The sequence below is a fragment of the Sinocyclocheilus anshuiensis genome, unplaced genomic scaffold (assembly GCF_001515605.1).
Source record: "Sinocyclocheilus anshuiensis isolate Anshui unplaced genomic scaffold, SAMN03320099.WGS_v1.1 scaffold238, whole genome shotgun sequence".
In the NCBI taxonomy this organism is placed as follows: Eukaryota; Metazoa; Chordata; class Actinopteri; order Cypriniformes; family Cyprinidae; genus Sinocyclocheilus; species Sinocyclocheilus anshuiensis.
This window is the reverse complement of record NW_015547674.1, coordinates 838,928-855,043: the sequence shown is the minus strand read 5'-3', so window position 1 is coordinate 855,043 and position 16,116 is coordinate 838,928. Positions and strand designations below refer to the sequence as shown.

The window sequence follows — 16,116 nt, the reverse complement described above, 5'->3', positions numbered from 1 at the left end:
ACTCGCATTACTTGTAATGAGTTACCCCCAACACTGCTACCCACACAAAAACTGTTAAATGTGCACCTCTTTCATAATAAAGCATATGAAGTAAAGTGAACACACAGCAAGACGCTTATATTTACTTATTTATATTTATGTTTAGACTTTTACATAATTCTGTAAATGCATAATGCAGTGAAATGTTTTGATCAATTAATTTATTTAATATAAATTAAGATTTTATCCCCCATCAGTGCAGATGGTGGCGCTGGTTAATCTGGTTAAAGAAGTTTACTCCAGCACAGGAGGGGGCGCTATGCGCCTAATCGGTGTTGGTTTGCAACACACAGAAGAATCAGATGTTGGCGACGCACACAGAGAAATTGAGCTCACCGCCCGATATTCTGTCTTTTAGCAGTTCTGATATCATGCTGGCCTTTTAAGTTGACGGACGTATTGCCTGTGGAAACCTCTGATTTCCTCAATAACATCAGAGAAAAGAGCGAAATCAGCCGCTTTCACAGTTCGCCAGGACACGTGGTCAGGTCAACTCTCTTCAGGAAACATTAAGGTTTGCTCAGTGTCTTCTCTCGTCTTGTTATGCATCATGTGTGTGTTTTGCTTACTCATTAGTATGAACAATAGGGTTATTTTCTGTGGTTATAGATACCAGCATCAGCCCAAAACATTAGAGTATCGTTCAAGTCCTTAATATGAACAACACATCTATCATTTCTTGTTAGTGTTCCTCACAGTGAAGCTGAGCTCAAGCATGGCTGCTGATGAAGAGGAGCTTTCCATTAATGAGCAAGCCATCAGTGCCAGTGAAGAAGAGGTGAGGAAGACACTCTTACTCTCTTTAGATGAGGATGTTATGAGCAGTGCATTTAAGAAATCTTGGTTGCTTGCTATTATATGTAAATGTATTCATTTATTTATTTTGCTTATACTTTCTCTTAAATTATCCCTGTCACAGTGTAATTATACATTACTAAGTAATATAAATGAACATACTGTTTGTGGATAGTTGCATGCAGTTATTTATAATATACTGTTGTTACTATATTATGTGCATGTAACGAGGACAATGTAAAGTGCTTGTTTCCTTTATTTATTCCAGATAAATTAACTGATTAGTAGAGTATTTTATGAACTGAGCTGGCTGTGTGCAATATGGGAAATATACAACATAAAACCCAACTTCTGCGAGGCTTCAGGAATGTTTTCACAACCCCTGATCTACAGCAATAAACATTAAAGAATGGAATAAGAGTCTTATCTAGCCAAACCATCGCTCATTTACTAAAAAACAAATAATAAATAAACATTTATATACTTTTTAACCACAAAAATATGGAAAACTCTCCTTGTTGTGCTAGTAGCTTGTCTTAGACTGTATGTCTGATTCACACAACATTGGTTTTATGCACCATCTCAAGATACTAGACAAAAAGTTATCAAAAGAATCGTAGGCTGATGATAACCAATTGGCCTGTATCTTGTGAATGCAATGCCCAAACTTCATGAAAGTTGGTGCACTTGGACAACAGGTCATTCTGAGGAAATATGCCAAATTTCATGAATTTCTGATGATGAGTGGGGCTTGCAGCAAATTCTGTGAATAACAGACGAGGAGCTGTAATACCGAAGTTGTCCACAAGAGGATGTTACATCTAATCTTACTCCATTATTTTCATCAAACTCCAACTTATCTATAAATGGAGCTAGACGACTGTTGACTTTGCAGTAAAAACTCATATTTGGACAGATGAATCACCTAATTGTTCACATGAGCTGTTGGTGCTTGTTCCCCGAGGTCTTAGACATTTGAACAGCATTTTACCTGTGCCAGATTAAGCCAAAATGTGTGTATATATATATATATATATATATATATATATATAGATATAGATATATAGATATAGATATAGATATAATTTTATTTAGCCTTTTTTTCCTTTTAAATACAGGAGGGCAGTGATGATGAGAGAAAACACAAGAAGCTACTGGAAGCCATCAGTTCTATGGGTTCAAGAAAGAGGTGTGAGACATTTGAGATTTATCTTTTTAGTACTAGTCCACCTACATGAAAGTGCTTGACTGAAAACTGGAATGTTTGGAAGATGAAATAAGTACTTCTTAAATAACCTAAGTATTTAATAAATAAGTTATTCTATTTAAACCATTTGATTCTGTGATTCTGACTGGCTAGACTGAGCGCGTTCAAACTGTTGAATGATAACAGAGTTTAATCACGGTTCCTTCATTGAGACGACTGCACACACAAAGAAACATTCAGTAACACAGATACTTCTTGTTTTTATTCCAATAAATGTAACTTCATTTACCACACTACTCTTAAGAATTCTAAATTTAACTACATGTAAATAAAGTAACTAATGAAATTAACCATCGTTTTTATTTGTCCAGTCAAATTATGCACTGCGAACACCAGTGACGGCTTTAAGTTGTCCATGCTGGCAAGTATACAAATGCATAATTGTATATTGCTCTCTTTCTGCCAAAAATTGTCAGTTGTCATAATTTTGATGCATCCCAACTTTTTAGTGGCGTGCAAAATGAAAAGCTCTAAAATTGAGTGTTTAGACTTGGTTTCCTAAATAAAGTCCCTATTGGAATGAATCTCTTTTCAGCAGAGTCAGAAAAAATAATAATAAAATGTTTATTATTTTTAATCAGTTGATGCTTGTTTATCCAAGGAAAAAGCAGAATGAGCGTTCTGAAGCAAGCGTGCAGGTCTCCGAGTTCTTCGTCAATGCAGAGGGTAAATGCAGAATTTATTCGCATCATGTCCTTGACTGAGACGGAGCATCAGTCGTAAGTTTTCTTTATTCTATTTGTACAGGTACAGGAGAGAAAGTCAACCTCTCTGACCTCCTGGGAACTGTGGAGAAGACCTCAGGAGCCTCCAACAAGACCAAGAAACAGCTGAGGAACCTGCAAAGCAGTAAAGAGACTTTGGAGCTGCCTCTCAACAAGCAGCAAACAGAGAAGGTGAATGCTGAATTTTCAGTTCAGTTGCTCACTCTATCATAAACCAAGAGGCTACAAAACCTGTGCTTTTAAATTAGTTTCAATGAATGGCATCAGGGATCTTATTTCAATTGTGCAGTCCATATAAACATTATATTCACGTCAAAAGCACCTAGCAATCAGAATGGGATCAGTGACATTTCATTTTAATAATCACTTGGTTGATTAGCTGATTGGCATGTCACCATATTCTAATTTGTTGAGATCGTGAATTGGTGGGTTTTTGTTAAATGTGAGCCAAAATCATCACAATTAAAAGAACCAAAGACTTAAACTACTTCAGTCTGTGTGCATTGAATTTATTTAATACACGAGTTTCACAATTTGAGTTGAATTACTGAAATAAATGAACTTTTCCACGACATTCTAATTTATTGAGATGCACCTGTATGCAGAATTATATACATACAGTCACAAAGGTGTAGTTGTTTAAAGAATTAAATCAGGAACCACTTTTCTAAATTCAGCCCATGGTGTTTTAGTCTTATTTTGCTGACGTTTGTCTCTCTCTTATGTCCACAGATTCAGAGAGGCATCGCGTATGAGAAGACCGCTGCAGAGGTGTCATGCTGGCGGAACATCATATTGCAGAACCAGAAGGCCGAACAAATGGTGTTTCCTCTGAACCAGGAGTCCTCGGGACCTAAACGGGTCGAGCAGGTTGTGGCTGGATGGAAGGTGTGCTTTGTTTTTGTTTTGTTTCTGAAGGGCTCGGTTTGTCATTTTCTTGCGGTGCATGATTAGATGTTATAACTAGACAGTTGAATATTTTCCTTTACCAAAGCACTTTACAACACTTTTGCATGTAATAAGCTATATGTTGCAGATTTTTCAAAATCAAATTTTTTTACCTAGTCAGAAATCATTACTAGTATCTATGATTCGTTGATGCTCCACGGCCTGCATTTTGCTGCTGGATTGCATGTTTTTTTTTCTCATGGTTTATAGAATTATAGTAGTGTAGTTACACAACGATGGTTAAGTCGCTAAAATTATTGTTGAAATATTAATGGGGTTCAGGCGTACGTTAAACTGCACTTTACCTTTATTCACTCCATCTTCAATATACATTTTATCAGGGCTCGCAAAATCGCTAACCCGATGTCCCGGGGCTATTTAAACATTCAAGTGTTTCAAACCATTCACGAGCATTCGGAGCTGCGCGCACTCATTCAACCTTAGTTTGTTTATATGAAGAGATTTATTTTATTTGTATTATTTAATTATTTGATTTGGGATTTGTTAAAAAAATTAAAGTTAGTTTTATGATTTGACATATTACAATTTCACAAAGAAATGTGCAGCATTTTGTTGGAGAAATAATAAAAGGACACCTTTTGATTTATAATTTCTTAAATCTCGTTTTGTTAAAAAGAAAAATTGTGAGCACCCCTACTCTCTTGACTTGTTATCTGAAGAAAAAAAGCAATCACTGAAGTTTTGCTGATTTGATTTGATGCTGATTTGCAGTCAATCAAATCAACCCGAGGTCTTAGACATTTGAACAGCATTTTACCCCATAACTGCATATGTTAGCTGCAAATGTCAACCATATTGACAAATTTTACCAATATAAATATTTTTACTGCTATTTCAGTTTTATATCCAGGTTTATGAAAAGGAACACAATGTATTGTCACCTTTGCTTGTTCATTAGTGTTTCTGTTTATGCTACATTGTTCTTCATAAAACTGCTTAAACTTTGAATTGAATAGTGTGCAAACATTGAAAAGTGTTATGTCCTCAAACGAGACACACACACACATTCTCTCACTCACTCACACACACACACACACACACACACACACTCTCACTCACTCACTCGCTCGCACACACACACTCTCTCTCTCACTCACTCACTCGCACACACACACACACACACACAGAAGTACTGTTTCTGATCTTGAAATGTTCCTTGAATAAATAACTCCATGTGTGTTTTCTCTGACAGGTTCAAACTCCTCTTGAACAAGAGATTTTCAGACTCTTGCACATCAACAGCCAGCCTGTCGATGACCCTGTTTTGACTCCTGTAGAGGAGCAATCACTTAAAGCCATGAGCTTGGAGGAGGTATGACTTTCATAAAGCTTCTGTTCTATTGCCTTTGAGGTTTACAGCCGTTTTTGTGACATTAAGTTATTAATGGTTACAGAGCAATGTTGCTACATTAATTTAGTGAGTCACTCCCTCATGGGTCCTGCCATGTTAACGTCACATGGCATCACATGAGTTACTCTTACTACTGCTGCTAATGCTCCATGTAACACTTTCAGTCAAGGTGCAGAACTTCATAGGATGCATGCTCAAGGTGCATAAACAGAAAAAAACAAGCAACTTGAGAAAATGCATTAGACTTACTAGCCAACCCTGTTTAGCTCCAGCCTTAATCAAACACACCTGAACCAGCTAATCAAGGCGTTAAGGATTGTTTGAAAATAGCAAGTGTTTTGGAGCATGTTGGAACTGAAACTATTGTGTCTTCCAGCCAGGCTGCCAAAATGCATCACCGCCCTTAAATACAGGGTTCCCGCGGGTCCTTAAAAAGTCTTCAATTTAGTTTTATCAAATTTAAGTCCATAAAAGCCTTAAATATCTCAAATGGCAGGATTCAAAGACAAAACGAGGCGCTGGTGATTTTACAGTATATGAATGTATCGCTGAAGGGAAAAGCTATAACGTTTATGAGCGAAGTGCTGCTTTGATTACAGCGTTACCGTGGCAACCGCTGTATTTCTGACGCCACAGGCGCCTCCTGCTGGCTGAGAATTAATGTGCGTTTTCAATAAGCCTGTCTGCAGTTTTTGTTCAGACCAATGCGAAAATCGACCCATGTTTTTACGCAGCAAAGTTGTAAATGTGAAAAGATAATGTGCCTTCTAAAAATCTAAACAATTAAGATAAGCAAGATATTTTAATACAATAATTTATAGCCTACATTTGACTCATCGCCTTTAAAAAAAAAAAATTGTTTAAAGGCTGAAATGTGATGTTTATCATTTTGTAAGACTTTGTGTTTTGTGAAAACCTGTATCTGAACTCTAAATCATATAATTTGATGGTTTAATATGTTACCATAGACGTTACCCTTCCCGCTAATATTAATTTTATTTGTGCAGGTCTTAAAAAGGGTCATAAAGTCTTGAATATGAATTTAAAAAATCCTACAGATACCCTGTAAATAGTGAAATAAAATTCCTTCCTTGATATTTGTGTTTTGAAAATGTTTTTTGATTGATGATTCTCAATGGAGAAAAAATAGATAAAAAGGAAAAATGAATGATAAATACAGCTTTAGTGTGAAGTGTTACAAACTTTATGTAATGTATGTGACCATTTTGTTAAATTTAACATGCATTTCTTTAGTGTTTGGTACGTGTCTCTTTTGGTTTAATGACAGTATGTACTTGTGCTGGCATGGACTCCACAAAGCCGTTTCTCAGTGCCATTCTCATGCTATAATCAATTAATGTTACTCGCAGTGAGATGGTGTGGCGATGGTTTGTTTTGATTGGTGTTCATTCTATAATTAAGCCATTTGGGATGATGCTGTTATTCTAAGTAAATCTGAAATCCACATTTTAGAGCAGGATACTGTTGATATGATATGGTTCCAAATTAATGCTTATGATTGGTCACCAAGCAGCACATTAATTATTCTATCTTTGTTATTAGTTCTCATTTTTAATCAGTTTTTTTTTTTTTTTGTATTCCGCTTTGTGACTATTTGTTTTGCGTGGCAGGCTAAGATTCGTCGCGCTGAGCTTCAAAAGGCAAGAGCGCTCCAGTCGTACTATGAGGCAAAAGCCAAAAGAGAAAAGAAAATCAAGAGCAAAAAGTGAGTTCTACAACTGAACATTTCTGTCAACTATTTGTTAGTCTTTCTTTTATCTTAAGTGTGAAATGCATCTTCCTCAGGTACCACAGGGTTCAGAAGAAAGCCAAGTGTAAGGATTTTCTGAAGCAGTTTGATGAAATGGTAAAGACGAATCCTGAAGGAGCTCTGGAAGAGCTAAAAAAGATGGAGCTGTCCAGGATGGAGGTGCGTGGTGAACTGTAGAGACTGTGGAAAGAAAGATTATGAATAAGTGAGAATTATTTGGGCGTAAATATATTTTTCCGTGTTTTCTCTGCAGGAGAGGATGTCTCTGAAGCATCAGAACAGTGGCAAGTGGGCAAAATCAAAGGCCATTATGGCTAAATATGATGATTCGGTGAGAGTGTTTGATGTTCTTGATAGCGGAATGAGACTGAAAATGTTATTTATGGTTCCTGTTCTTTGTCATCAGTTTTATTACCATAATAAACTGTGACATTTGAGTGTCTCCCATGCTCTTCAGGCACGCAAAGCAATGCAGGAGCAGCTGCAGATGAATAAAGACCTTACCCAGAAGATCGTGGTGCCCTCTGATGATGAACATGAAAGTAACGAGGAAGGGTTGGAGACGATTCCTGATTTTGTGAACGACTCTGAGCCAGTCATTGACTCTGTCAACCCCTGGATGAGAGGCCAGCTTACACATGAAGAGTCTGAGGTCAGCTGTGTCACAACTGAGGATGTGCAAACCGCAGAAGAGGAGAATGAGGAAGAGGAACTCGTTGGAGAATTTGAGAGGAAGAGGAAGCTGAGGCAAGCTGATGAAGAGGACTTGATTCCTACAGAAGAAGAGCGTAAGAGAGCAGACTTAAAGAAAATACGTACGATTCTGCAATTGTTTGCTCACCCTCGTGTCATTCTCAAACTGATGATGTACTTTTTTGCCATGGAACACAAAAGGAAAGATGTTCTATAATGTCCAAACTAGGGATGAGTGATATAATATATTGAGATTAGGGCTGTCACTAACGATTATTTTGGTAATCGAGTAATAAATCGCTTATTCTGACGATTAATCGAGCAATCAGGTAATTTTGTGTGGCATTAAAAATAGAAGCGAACAATAGACTTTAAAATGTCATAATAGCAATGAGGCGATAATAATTGGTTCAAATAAAATATCAAAAGCAAGTAATCATATGGTTTTATTTAGGGCTGCGCGATTAATCGAAATCGTGATTTGGCTTGCTGTGATTATTGAATCTCAAAGGCTGCGATTTTTTATTAAATATATGCACAGCGCCAGTAGTAAATGCTGCTCATCTCACCCCCGAGATGGCTTGAACACAGATAAACCATATATTGTCGTAGGTTTATTGTCTTCAATCAGTTCAGGTGTTTCTATCTTGTTTTAATTCAGTCACAGCGATGGCGAGATACCTTTGTCCATATTAGGGATTTCCTGGAATGTCATGTGTTCTATTACTTCTGTGATGCATTTGTGGAGTTTCTGCGTGAGGGAAAAATAATACTTCTCTCTGAAGAAATTTGAAGTAAACGTATGATAATCCATGTTTTTATCCAGTGTATAGAAGTGTACAGGAGTTTGTTTTTCTTTCCCCACAGTGGATGTATAAAAGGCTCATATTTCATATTAAAGACATGGACACCATTTTTTATTTTACATACTTCCTGATAAAAATTAAGAAATTACTGTCAAATTTTTTTTGTCATAACAGTATCATATGATGTACAGTTATAGGCCTGTATGTTAACAAGTAACCCTGCAGTTTTCTGTAAAATAAAATTAGTATTGTTATCTTATCAATTTTTATCTAATTATATTATTTTTTTAATAATTAGTTTTAAAAATCGCATTTAAATCGCCATTTTAACCAGAAAAATTGCAATTAGATTTTTTCCCCAAATCGTGCAGCCATAGTTTTATTGAACAAAACATTTAAAATGCATAATGTAATAAAACAATATAATCGTAACTTATGTATATTATGCATTATATAAAATGCCTGCAGAGGGCGCCAATGGCCGGATCGGTTATCAGTCAGACGACCGTATACTATTCTGTGTTATTGTTAAGCCCCACGAAAGACACAAACACATTATAAAGCACCATAAAATTTCCATGCACTATATTCCAAGAGTTCTGAAGCCGTTCCATAGTTTAATGTGAGGTTCAGATGAATATTTAAGTCGTTAGTAAACTCTTCTTTCCGCTGCGGCTGTCAGTCTTCCTCCATTTGGCATTCAAACTGTGTTTATAATAGTCTGCCTTCATCTGTTAATTGACCTTCAGTCTCCTTTATTATTGTTAAATGTGCAATACAGAGCAATCAACAGAAGTTGGTACACCTGTCGGAATTTGCATCTGTTTTTAATAACTCATTTACGACCGCCAAATCAGAATTCTCTCATTTATTCATTCTCATGGACTTGAGCTGCATAATGAAGTGTATGTGGTGATTCTCATCCAAACTAGTTTCTGGTATTTTTTTTTACAGAACCTGCAAGCGAGGTAGTTGAAGAAGATGTGGTTGAGGTTTCTGACAAAGAGGAGGGTGATGATGATGATGAAGAAGAAGAAGAAGAAGAGGACGTTTCGGAGTTTAACACCCTTTTCAGGCTCATGAGGAGCGAGAAGACACTTGAGGGTTCAAATCAGACACGAGAAGGGTTGAACACACCCGGGCAAGAAGATGAAGACGGATTTTTGAATGAAGGACAGATTCGAGTCAGGAATATAGAGGACCTGGAGGTTTTAGGCGAGGTTGTCGACCCCCAACCCATTGCGGAGCCGTCACTGCCACAAGCCGTTGCTGTGGAGGCCACTTCTGAGCCACCCAATAAAAAGAAAAGGGAAATCGACCTCAAAGAAGTACTCACCAAAGAAGCCAAAGCCGTCAAAGTTCCCTTTTTGCCAACAGTGGTTGATGAGGAAGTGAGTTGAATTTTAAATGAAGTGTAACCAATAGACCTTAATGAGGGTAAACACCACGGCTGCATCCAAAATCACATACTCATTTAAGTAGGTACTTCTCTTGAATAAGTAATTACTTCACGTCCACTAAAAAAAGTATGTTTTATATAGTATGATTTGTTGTTGCTTCACAAATCCTCTCCTGTGGCCTCATGGGTTAGTAAAGTGTCCGTCGGATGCACACTTCAGAATCTTGCTGCTGGAGATAGAAAGTCATCTGGGTACTTTTCGTCTACTGTTGTATGAAAACCGTGATTTTGAACGTACCACATACCGTTTTTCGCCTACTATGTAGTAGGGAAGTTTGCGATTTCGGATGCAGCCCATATGTAAATACTGTCAGATATAGATGTACAGTGTGTTTGCTTGTGGAAATTAGACCTGTAAGATTCTGAAAAACCCACTGAACAGAATTGCCAGCCCTGACTAAGATCTTTCTCTGTTAACTTTGACATTTAGGGCCATATTTTGACGATCTAAGCACATTGCGCAAGTGCACTTAGTGTGTGTCCGAATCCACTTTTGCTAGTTTAATGACGGGCAAAATGGTCGGCGCGCCGGGTGCATGGTCTGAAAGGGTTGTGCCTATTCTCTTAATGAGTCGTGGGTGTGTGTTGGGTGTAACGTGCCATAAACCAAACAGAGACTCCTCTGTCATTCCCTTTAAAAGCCAGTTGCGCTTGTGCCATGGCGAATTCGCTATTTACACGGCGGAATTTGCAAAGACTGTATGCTTCTCCAGAGAGGAAAGGTTCTGCTCTGACCATCTACGGGGCACAATAATAATCTTTTACATTGTAATCCTTTTGCATCCAAAATCACATACTCATTTAAGTAGGTACTTCTCTTGAATAAGTAATTACTTCACGTCCACTAAAAAAAGTATGTTTTATATAGTATGATTTGTTGTTGCTTCACAAATCCTCTCCTGTGGCCTCATGGGTTAGTAAAGTGTCCGTCGGATGCACACTTCAGAATCTTGCTGCTGGAGATAGAAAGTCATCTGGGTACTTTTCGTCTACTGTTGTATGAAAACCGTGATTTTGAACGTACCACATACCGTTTTTCGCCTACTATGTAGTAGGGAAGTTTGCGATTTCGGATGCAGCCCATATGTAAATACTGTCAGATATAGATGTACAGTGTGTTTGCTTGTGGAAATTAGACCTGTAAGATTCTGAAAAACCCACTGAACAGAATTGCCAGCCCTGACTAAGATCTTTCTCTGTTAACTTTGACATTTAGGGCCATATTTTGACGATCTAAGCACATTGCGCAAGTGCACTTAGTGTGTGTCCGAATCCACTTTTGCTAGTTTAATGACGGGCAAAATGGTCGGCGCGCCGGGTGCATGGTCTGAAAGGGTTGTGCCTATTCTCTTAATGAGTCGTGGGTGTGTGTTGGGTGTAACGTGCCATAAACCAAACAGAGACTCCTCTGTCATTCCCTTTAAAAGCCAGTTGCGCTTGTGCCATGGCGAATTCGCTATTTACACGGCGGAATTTGCAAAGACTGTATGCTTCTCCAGAGAGGAAAGGCTCTGCTCTGACCATCTACGGGGCACAACAATAATCTTTTACATTGTAATCCTTTCATTTGTAATATTTGGCATGTTTGTGCGCTGCCCTGTGTGTGTAATAAGCATGCGTGTTGTTCACCCACCTATAGGCGCATATTACTAATGCACTCTTTAAATAAATAAAAAAAATATTGCGCCGTTGACTTTAGACCAGGTTTCAGCTGGTCAAAGGCGCAGTCTATTCCAGTTGCCTCAAAATAGAAATGCGCCTGAACACACCTTGTTTTCAGACCAGCACGCCCTTCGGCGCACAAATGCGTTTGCTATTTAAACGACGTGGCGCAGGGCGTGAAAATGATAACTGCGTCTGGCTGAAACGAGCAAAAAACACTTGCGTCGCGCCGGGTGTATGATAGGGAGCTACGTTTTTGAGTTGTATGCTGCATTTTCCTGTATTTCAAATGTTTTCCCTTTTTTATTTTAGGAGCGTGATGAACAGATCTCCATCATCAAGGAGGCGTTTGCTGGGGATGATGTAATTTCTGATTTCATAAAGGACAAAAGCAAACGGGAAGCTGCTGGGAGGCCTGAAGTGGTGGACCTGACTCTGCCAGGCTGGGGAGAATGGGGAGGAGTTGGTCTCAAACCCTCCCGCTGGAAACGCAAAAGGTAATTCTATTAAATCATTCTTATCTTTAACTTTCAAAACATTTCCTGTCCTTTCCCCAGAATTTTTCTCTCTCCTATACTAGCTTAACGTTCTATCTAGTCATTTGTAATTAAAATGTTTTAAAGAAAATAAGTAGCACTTCTGAGATTGAGTAAAGTGGTGCTCACTTGAAATGAAGACTCATTTGCACAAAGACTTGGATTTACTAACAGCTTGCGCCGCTACAAACCTGGCTGTGATAGTTGCTTGTAGTATACTGCGTTAGTCATTATGGAAATGATCTGGTTGTGTCTGTTCGTTAGTTGTGCGATGTCGAAAGATCAGCTGCAGAAATTTTCACTACCGTCACTTTTATGGGATTTCAGTCTCAAGCTCATTTTCGCTGTTTAGTGAATCTGGCCCTTCATGTTTACTTTTGCATGGAGCATACGTTCATGTGCTCTTGATTTGATATCAATTCTTTTGAAAATACTTCAAATCTATTTTTCTTTCTCCTAACACTGTAACAGGGAGCACAGGTAGCGAGTTCTGCCTTAAGTTGACAAGTTTTTTTTTTGCACAGCAATCTAATCGTGCATGCACATCCTCAGCTCAAAGTCTTATCATAGCACTAATGGTTCATTTGTCTCTGTAGATTTAGGATAAAAATGGCCCCACCTCCTCCACGGCAAGACCAGAAACTGCCTGATGTCATCATATCGGAGAACAGAAATGCATCAGTCGCTTCTCATCAGGTAACCGATCGTCTGGCAACACTCAAAAGTAGCAGAGTTCTATGAAATCGATATGAATTTGAGTATGAGAATCTCTTTCGCTCATGAATGCGTCGAATTCCTGATTTTGGGATGAGATGCTAAACAAAATAGAATGGAAGTTTTTGTTGAACCAGCTAAATTCATTTACTTTTTTATTTTTTTTGGAATGATGGAAACAAGTGACAGACGTTTCTCATAAACTGAAAGGAAGCCCAACACCGCATCTCTCTAATTATTATTATTCTTGTTTTTTTCATAGGTTAGTCAGCTGCCGTTCCCTTTTCAAAACACTGCACAGTTTGAGTCTTCCATCCGTACGCCTATCGGCCCGACATGGAACACACAAAGTGTTGTGAAGAATATGACGAAACCCAAAGTTATCACTAAAATGGGTGCAATCATTGAGCCTATGGTCAAAGAGGACTTCATAAAGAATAAGACCACAACACCAGGGGGTAAAGGACCAGCAATCATGCTGGGAGAAAACAAACGGGCAAAAGAGGGCACAAAGCGGTCATCGGAAAAGCATCGAGGAAGATCGCAGAAGAGGAGAAAGTAACAGGCATGAACGATCGTGTGGCTTCAGTCACTGCATAAATAGATTTTATTTGTGAAGTGTTTGAAGACGACATCTCTCTAATAAATTACCAAATTAACTTTTTGGAATTCCTTTCATGTCCTCATACATCAATTTGTATTTAGCAGAATACCTATAATGTGTAATAGATAAGTTTGCTTTCTTAAATGAAGAGTAGTTACCTTGTTTTTCTGTTCAAGTGCCCTAAAAAATACATTTTAAAATCTATTTTGTTGCAAATTTTTGTCTCCCTGCTTGAATGTCTTTTAAATGTTTCAACATGATTAAATGGCGTCAATACTCGTTCAAGTGTTTAAAGCTGAACATGGCAATATTACACAAACTAAGCTGCACTGAACTGTGTGTTGTGTTGAGCTGAGAGTGTAGGCTATTACACTCTTATTGCACTGTATACATATTGTTAAATTTACAGTAAAAAAAATTAAATAAAGTAGCTGTGGTTGCTAGAAATTGGCCATTAAAAAAAAGTGTTGACCATGTTTTTGGTATTATGGGGTTGCATGTTAGTTCCTGTGCCTTTTGCTTATAACAGTGTTTTTGTATTGATTTTTTTAATTAATATTTTACATAATATAGCCATTTAAAAAAAAGAATGAAAAAACAAAAAATTTCTCCCCACCTCCACTGCGTAGTTATTATACATTATCCTGTGCCTTTTGCTTATAACAGTGTTTTTGTATTGATTTTTTTTATTAATATTTTACATAATATAGCCATTTAAAAAAAAGAATGAAAAAACAAAAAAATTCTCCCCACCTCCACTGCGTAGTTATTATACATTGTATTATGCACACTCTTAATCTGTTCTAAAATAAATAAAGGAGGGAAAGAAAGGGAAAAAATGACAACAAGATCAAACAGCAAATGTTACATTTGTATCCATTTGCTCTATGTACTGCATGTCAGCCCTGGCTACCAAATAGAGAAAAAAGTTTGGTGGAGCACCGAATCTTCTCTAGTGCAAGATGATGCATAAGATCCCTAATCCAGTGACTGAAAGTAGGTGGAGATTTGTCCTTCCACTTACGCAAAATAAGACTTCTGGCTATTAAAGTTGAAAAAGAGAGCATATTCTTTGTATTGTTATCGAAGCAGAGTTCTGTAGTTAAACCAAATATTGCAAGAACAGGAGAAGGATTAATAGATAAATACAGAACTCCTGAAAGAAAACTAAATATGAATTGCCAGAAATTAACAAGCTTAGAACAGGACCAGAACATGCGTGTATGATTAGCTGTTTTTGTATTGATTTTAATGTTGATAAGTGATGTTTTACTTAACATAACATTCAAAATCTGCTTTTAACCTTAAAATATGGGTGGTACAATAGAAAATAACATGATGCGTTGGACTTCATCTTAAGTGGACTGTGCATAAAACATGGCAAATACTCGAATATAGATGGTGCACATTGTGATACACACAAGACAAAACACCACACATAACATACATGACAACTAAATAGCACACAATAGGGCTAAAGGCAAGCCTTGAGGGAAATCTGATTTTCATTACTCCCATGCTGTATATTTTGTGGGAAAAGAAGTCAATAATATGATGGTTTGTTTAAAAATCATGTTAACGTATGAGGTGAGATGTGGGCCTTTTACCCCGATTATCACGTTTTGATAATTTACTTTGTTCAATAAGCTATCGCTTCATTGCAATGTTCATTTTAAAAAATACAAAATTTACATTAAAACATTCTGAAAGCTGCTTAAACTGCTTGATGGAGATCCTATAATATGGCAGTAGTGACAATATACAGTGGGTACGGAAAGTATTCTAGGACCATGTGATATTTCAGTTTTTCTTTTTTAATAAATCTGCAAAAATGTCAACAATTCTGTGTTTTTCTGTCAATATGGGGTGCTGTGTGTACATTAATGAGGAAAAAAATTTAACTTAAATGATTTTAGCAAATGGCTGCAATATAACAAAGAGTGAAAAATTTAAGGGGGTCTGAATACTTTCCGTACCCACTGTATTTATTATATGATATGGTTAATATTATATTTTAAATATAATGATTTCATTATACATATGGTAGTTATCTCTTACGTTGGAAACCAAATTTAATAACTTATATTGACCATCTGAGTCTAACCATGTCATGTCAAGTTAGCCAGCTAGTATCATATCAACTATTGTACCTTTAGTCCCAAAAGCAGAGGTGCTTTTAAACCCAAATACCATACCTGATATATTCTTCAGCTTTTGAAAAACTGATTTAAAACTGAAAATCATTAACAAGACCTATGCTCAATAAAATAAAATACTGTGCTTTAATTTGTAGCATCAAGAAAAGCAGGATGCCTTTTTAGCTGTCTTGGTTCTTGGAGCGAATCACAGAAACAAATCAAAACTCAGCATAGCTTTCTCGTCTCACAGTTTAAGGTTTAAATGATGATCAACATGAAGAAAACATGAACTACACTTGTGTGAACACCTCAACGAATCACATTCACTCCACTCTAGGTTTGTGTGCGTTTTCTGATTAAAAAGCCTTTAACATAAGTTTCGGGGTTTAATATTTTATAAATGGCATTGCACAAAGCAAAAAAGACTGTTTACCAAACACCCGATCTTATATGCCACCATCCAAACATTATAACAGTAGGATAGAGCATACGTTGGGCGAAGAAAATTGACATTTTCTATGCTCCGCTCATTTCCTTCCCGACAGAGGAGGTCTTTGTTTCTTTGTCCAGATCAATGACAGATTCCT

At 37.2% G+C, this 16,116-nt stretch overlaps 1 protein-coding gene across 4 annotated transcripts; it reads left to right on the top strand.

Moving 5' to 3' along the window:
* The first annotated feature begins 283 nt into the window (after window positions 1–283).
* On the top strand, window positions 284–13,579 carry LOC107702944 (U3 small nucleolar RNA-associated protein 14 homolog A). 4 transcript variants are annotated; one of them, XM_016505408.1, is made up of 15 exons: window positions 284–553; window positions 738–817; window positions 1,953–2,023; window positions 2,703–2,767; window positions 2,849–2,997; window positions 3,559–3,714; window positions 4,988–5,107; window positions 6,778–6,872; window positions 6,953–7,076; window positions 7,171–7,248; window positions 7,375–7,732; window positions 9,371–9,807; window positions 11,850–12,034; window positions 12,670–12,769; window positions 13,050–13,579. In XM_016505408.1, the coding sequence occupies exons 2-15, from the start codon at window positions 755–757 to the stop codon at window positions 13,347–13,349; spliced, it is 2,301 nt and encodes a 766-aa protein (XP_016360894.1). In that variant the 5' UTR covers window positions 284–553; window positions 738–754; the 3' UTR covers window positions 13,350–13,579. The 4 variants fall into 4 exon arrangements, with proteins under 4 accessions (XP_016360894.1, XP_016360893.1, XP_016360895.1 ...); XM_016505407.1 differs by having other exon boundaries at window positions 726–817; XM_016505409.1 differs by having other exon boundaries at window positions 284–591.
* The last annotated feature ends 2,537 nt before the right edge of the window (window positions 13,580–16,116 follow it).

What these genes read in the sequence shown, in the direction of transcription:
- LOC107702944 (XM_016505408.1), top strand. Translation starts at nt 755, where the DNA reads ATGGCTGCTGATGAAGAGGAGCTTTCCATTAATGAGCAAGCCATCAGT. An exon ending in CAACAGTGGTTGATGAGGAA is followed by an intron (nt 9,808 to 11,849) that starts GTGAGTTGAATT and finishes TTTTTATTTTAG; the next exon opens with GAGCGTGATGAACAGATCTC. An exon ending in TCCCGCTGGAAACGCAAAAG is followed by an intron (nt 12,035 to 12,669) that starts GTAATTCTATTA and finishes TTGTCTCTGTAG; the next exon opens with ATTTAGGATAAAAATGGCCC.